The sequence below is a fragment of the Tupaia chinensis genome, unplaced genomic scaffold, assembly GCF_000334495.1.
Source record: "Tupaia chinensis unplaced genomic scaffold, TupChi_1.0 Scaffold000129_1, whole genome shotgun sequence".
Lineage (NCBI taxonomy): Eukaryota > Metazoa > Chordata > Mammalia > Scandentia > Tupaiidae > Tupaia > Tupaia belangeri.
Window position 1 is genome coordinate 93837 of NW_006159598.1, and position 5998 is coordinate 99834.

At 53.6% G+C, this 5998-nt stretch overlaps 1 protein-coding gene across 1 annotated transcript in view; it reads left to right on the plus strand.

Moving 5' to 3' along the window:
- MYBPC2 (myosin binding protein C2) overlaps positions 1-5998 on the plus strand; it is a 41146-nt gene that overhangs the window by 9715 nt on the left and 25433 nt on the right. Inside the window, exons 9-13 of the mRNA XM_006144686.3 lie at positions 377-573; positions 798-930; positions 2092-2216; positions 2307-2412; positions 3843-4015. Coding sequence (XP_006144748.1) covers positions 377-573; positions 798-930; positions 2092-2216; positions 2307-2412; positions 3843-4015 — 734 coding nt within the window. The remainder of the gene's footprint in view (positions 1-376; positions 574-797; positions 931-2091; positions 2217-2306; positions 2413-3842; positions 4016-5998) is intronic.

The following is a 5998-nucleotide window of genomic DNA, read 5'->3' on the forward strand; positions in this document are numbered from 1 at the left end:
CTCCATTCTCCTCTCGGGATCTTGGGCACGCACGCACACGCGCCTGGCGTGAGTTTAAGCCACCGGGTCTAGGACGTGAACCGTGGTCGACTACGTAGGAGTCCAGCGACACAGCCATTACGCTAACTGCTGGTCCTAAGCCACAGGAGAACTTTAAACCATAAAGGGACGGCATCTGATGTGGGTGTCAGAATTCTGCCTCGGGGTCACCAGGAGACCAGGAGGCCCACGAGTAGGCCGGGGGGTGATCTGGCAGGGGGGAATAAGGCCCAGACAGAGAAGGTGACTTGGGCAGGACACACAGCGGTGGGAGAGGCGGCCCAGGGAGCGCCTCAGCCCCTCACTCTCTGGTGGCCCCCGCTGTCCCCGCCCTCAGAGAGGTGGTGGAGGAGGAGAAGAAGAAGAAGAAGAAAGATGAGGATGACCTGGGCATCCCCCCCGAGATCTGGGAGCTCCTGAAAGGCGCGAAGAAGAGCGAGTACGAGAAGATCGCCTTCCAGTACGGCATCACCGACCTCCGGGGCATGCTGAAGCGGCTCAAGAAGGCCAAGGTCGAGGTCAAGAAGAGCGCAGGTCAGCGCGGGCTGGGGGGCGCCTGCGCTGCGCGTTGGCCTCTAGACCTAAGGCCCCTCTCTCGGAGGTCCCCGTCTGCGGAGTGACTGCGCTTGGGCTCGGGGACCTCTGCTCACCTTGACCTTGGGATGCTCATGTTTAGGGAGGGAGACTTGGCACATCTGGGGGGACCAGGAGAGTGAGGGCCGCTCACCCCCATCCCCACTGCACCCCTCTGTCTCCAGCCTTTGTCACGAAGCTGGACCCGGCCTACCAAGTGGACAGAGGCAACAAGGTGAAGCTGGTGGTGGAGATCAGCGACCCCGACCTGCCCCTGAAGTGGTACAAGAACGGCCAGGAGATCAAACCGAGCAGCAAGTGCGTGCTGTCCCCACCGGGGAGCCGGGCTAGAGGGCCGAGGGAGGCCTGTCACAGACCTCCCGGGAAGGGCACTTCCTCCCGTCTGGGGGCATCAGGGCGTTCTCGGGAAGACAGACTCCAAGCCCAAGTTTATTCATTTGTTTACAAGCTTGTTCATGTCCTCATTATTTCATTTTACTTATTCTATTATTTTTCTAATTTGCTGCAGGGCACGTATGCTCATGAGAGAGAGATCCAGGTCCAAGACTTGAACCATGGTTGGCCATGTGGGAAGTCTAGCACTTCAACCACCAAGCTACCTCCTAGCCCTTATTTATTTATTGTTTTGAAAAAAAAAATGTTATTAATGAATTCTTCTTCTTCAATGTGACGAGAGAGAGAAAGTAAGCTGCCAAGTTCGGGACTTGACCCATGGTCAGCCATGTGGGAGTCCAGCACCTTAACCACCACGCCACCTGCTGGCCCCCAGCTCTTATTTATTTTGAAAATGTATTTATTTAATTTCATTAATTATGATTGTTTAATTTGCTATAGGGTGCATGTGGTCACTAGGGAGAGACAGAAACTGAGAAAGCAAAGCACCAGGTCTGGGACTTGAACCACGGTCAGCCATGTGGGAGCCCAGCACCGTAACCAGCGTGCCACCTGCTGGCCCCTTTAAAGTACAAGTTTATGTCGGTGCAAAACATTTTTCAATCTGACCCTGTGGGTGTCCCGGCTGGAAAGGATGCTAGGACCTGCGGGATTCTTGGCGGGTGGCTCTGAGCCCCTGCTGGAAAGGAGGACAAGGCGGCTGTGGGTGGGGACTTGGCCATCCCGCTTTTAACTTGGCATTCCTTCTGTAAGTAGCAGAACGGGTCTGGACAGTGCACAGGGCGTCCCTGTCCATGCTGAGGACATTGTGAAGCCGCCGTGACTCAGGCTGGCTGAGGCTGGGGTGGGTCACAGTGTGAGGACCCTGTCGGGGGTGCCCCCCCTCTCTCTCTTGCTCATGGAAGCAGTAAATAAACTTAGAAAGATTGAAATAATAGGATTGGGCCCTTCACCCCTCCCACAGCTCAATTCTGAGAGGGAGGGGCTTGCTGTGAGGATGGGGCAGATCTCCCCCAGGGCGAGGCCCATGCCCACGACGTGGGGTGAGGTGACCCTTTGCACCAGGTACGTGTTTGAGAACGTCGGTAAGAAGCGAATTCTCACCATCAACAAGTGCACGCTGGCGGACGACGCTGCCTACGAGGTTGCCGTCAAAGACGAGAAGTGTTTCACCGAGCTCTTTGTCAAGGGTGAGGCCAGGACTCCGGCCTGAGCGGGGAGGGAGTGGAGCTCCGGGGGGCGTCTGAGACCACTGAGCTGCCCCACCGCCTGGCCCGCAGAGCCTCCAGTCCTGATCGTCACGCCCCTCGAGGACCAGCAGGTGTTTGTGGGCGACCGGGTGGAAATGGTGGTGGAGGTGTCAGAAGAGGGCGCCCAGGTCATGTGGTGAGTGACCTTGACCCCTTGTCCCCACACAGGTGCCCACAGCTTTGCCTCAGCCCTGGTCTTTTAGGACCCAACCCTGATCACTCCTGGAGATTTCTGACCTTTACTCAGAAATCTTTTCTCTCTAAATCTTCTTTGTAAAGAATGATTTATTTATGTAATTAATTCCATTTATTATTAATTTGACCTGAGAGAGACAGAGAGAGAAAGGGAAAGTGTGAATGCAAGCCACCAGATCCAAGACTAGAACCACCGTTGGCCATGTGGGAATCCAGCTCCTTTAACCACCACGCCACCTGCTGGCCCCAGACTTTCCCTATAAACCTTGACCTTCACTATGACCTCTTTTCAGAACTGACTTCTACCCATCGAATCCTCAGCGTCTTTCTCCTGGTCCTTGCTGTTCACTAAAGATTTACTCATCCATCCAATCAACCGTCCGTCCTTCGGTCCATCCACACGGGCATTCACTTCTCCTCCATTCATGCACGGTCCCATTGATTCATCCAGCCGTCCGTCTGTCTGTCCACCCGCCACTTACCCACCTTTCCTTCCTCCCACCCGTCTCCCCACCCATCTGTCCACACATCTATTGGCCCGTCCGGCAAATACTTCTTGAGCACCTCTTCCGTGGTGTCACTCTTCCCATATCGGAGCTCTCAGGGAAAACAAAATGTCAGCCCGGTACCTGGTACCTGCCTTCGTGCTGTTTGTAACCTGGAAAACTGGGGGTGGGGTGGGGTAGGAGACACAGGCGTTAGTCAAGTCGTTACACAAATACACGTGGCGTAATGGCTATGTCACTGGACTCCCACATAGTCGACCATGGTTCGAGTCTCAGCCCCAGCGACTTAAAACTCACGCTGGGCACATGTGCACGTGTGTCCAAGATCCCGAGAGGAGACTGGAGAAGAAAGGACTGTGGCATGTCCATCCCCCCGGGGGGTGATGTCTCACTTTCTGTCTCTCTCTGACGAGTACATACACCCTATAGCAAAAGTCTCTCTGAAAAAACAGTTCTCTTTGACAAGTGTTTGGACGAAGCAGTAACAGTGGGGTGACAACTTTCCAATGGAAGAAAGGGACTTGCGAGGTCAGGGAAGCCTTCTTGGGGGAGGTGTGAACTGAGCTGAGATCGGAATGAGGAGGTACAGTGGAGTGGGAAGAGGGGGTGTCTCGGGCAGGGGCAGGGGACACAGCATTGACAGAAGTGGCATCTCTGAGACCCTAGGGCTTCTGACCTCTCCCATGACCTCTGTTTGGGTCCTCTGACTCAGCCTCTCCCCATGGCCTGTGACCTCCCCTGCCCTTTGCCCTTGACCCGCCTGTGTCCTGCCCCCACTCAGGATGCTTCTGCCACCCTTCACCCTTCACCTCCGCTCCCTCCCGTGACCTCCCCTCAGCCTCTCTTCCCCTCATCCCTCCCCCAGGCTGAAAGACGGGGTGGAGCTGACGCGGGAGGACTCCTACAAGGCCCGCTACCGCTTCAAGAAGGACGGGAAGCGCCACATTCTCATCTACTCTGACGTGACCCAGGAGGACGGGGGTCGCTATAAGGTCATGACCAATGGTGGCGAGTGTGAGGCCGACCTCATCGTGGAAGGTACGGGCCTCTGGGCCGGGCCAGGACTGAGTGCTCAGGCCCCGCATTGGGAGTTGTCCCTGACCCCTGTTCCCCTCACATGCAGCCTTCACCCCACCAGTGGGTCCTGTTGGCCCCCCGGCTTGGCCACCCTGCGCCTCCGCTGCTGCTCCCTTGCCTCGTGCTTGGACTCGTGCAGCCGTCCCCTGACTGCTCTGCATCCGCGCGCGTTTCCCTTCTAACTGACCCTCCCTCACCCACACACGCCAGGGCAAACCTTATAAAACCCAAGTCAGGGCCGGCAGGTGGCGAGGAGGTTAAGTCGTCTAGACCCTACGTGGCCAAAGGCCTGGTTCAAGTCCTGGATCCACTAGCTTGAAAAACACACCCGCCGGGTGTGTGTGCCTGAAATCCCGAGAAGAGATTGGGGGAGGAATTGCAGTGTGGCCCTCCCCCTGGGTTGCTTTCTCATCTTCCCTTGCTCTCTGCCTGGTGAGCACATGTGCTCCATAGCAAGCCAGAAACAAAATCAGACAAACAACACTAAGGCAGATGGTGAAAACTGAACAGCTCCGGACTCAGCTGCAGGCCTTGGGCCATGCCAGTGTCCCAGTGTGGGCCCCGGGCTGCAGCTGACCACGATGGCACAGCAGAGGGAGGGCAGACGAGGGTGCACAGGGCTCCTCACTGTTTTTGCAAACTCCTGTAAGTTCGCAGTTCTCTCGAAATTAGGAAGACACTAAGGATGTCAGGTGGTGAGGTGGTTGGAGCACTGGGCTCCCACTTGGCGGACCGGAGCTCGCGTCTCAGTCCTGGCAGCTTGCTTTCTCACTTTCCCTCTCTCTCTCTTTCTCTGGTCAAGTTTAAATAATAATAATTAATTAATTAATTAACGATTTTAAAAGAATTAATTTTTAATTATTTGTAATATTTTAAATTAAAATGATAATGATAAAGTTAAATAATGGTTCTATTGGATCAGGAAAGCCGTGACATATTTTTCTATGCAAAATTGCACCAGGACTTCCCTATCGGCCTAATATTTATTATTATTATTCTTTTAAAAAATGTTATTCTTTCACTTATTTTAATTTGACTAGAGAAAGACAGAGAGAGACAGAAAGTGAGAAAGAGAGAGAAAGAGAAAGTGAGAAAGCAAGCCATCAGGTTTAGGACTCGAACCAGGGTTGGCCATGTGAGCATGTCCAGTGTTTTAACCACCATGCCACCTACTGGTGCCCCTATTATTATTTTTAAAGTAATTATTTTATTTTATTTTATTCATCATTATTATTACTGTTAATTTTGTCAGAGAGAGCCAGAGAGAGTAGAGGAAAGTAAGAAAGCAAACTGCCGGGTCTAAGACTCGAGTCGGTCAGCCGTGAGCCTAGCTCCATGACAGCATTACCTACCAGCGCGTATTATTATTATTTTTTAAAATTCGGCTAGAGTGGGACCATCAGTTGGCATAATGGCTATGTTGCTGGACTTCCATGTAGCCAACTGCAGTTCAAGTCCTGGACCTGGTGGCTTAAACTCACGCCGGGCGCGTGTGCGTGCGTGCCCAAGATCCTGAGAGGAGAATGGAGGAGAAGGGACTGCAGTGTGGTCATCCCCCCTGGGGGGTGATTTCTCACTTTCTGTCTCTCTCTGTCTTTCTGGTGAGTACACGCGCCCTATAGCAAAAACTCTCAAAAAAAATTTGGGGGGGGACCAGCAGTTAGCATAATGGCTATGTCGCTGGACTCCCATGTAGTTAATCGCGGTTCGCGTCCCGGATCTGGTGGCTTAAACTCATGCCAGGTGCGTGTGCATGTGTGCCCAAAATCCCGAGAAGAGAATGGAGGAGAAGGGATTGCGGCGTGGCCATCCCCCCTGGGGGGGCGATTTCTCGCTTTCTGTCTCTCTGTCTCTCACTGTCTGTCTGGTGAGTGCACGTGCCCTATAGCAAAAAAAATTTTTTTTTGACTAGAGAGAGACAGAGAGAGAGAAAGAGAGAAAGCA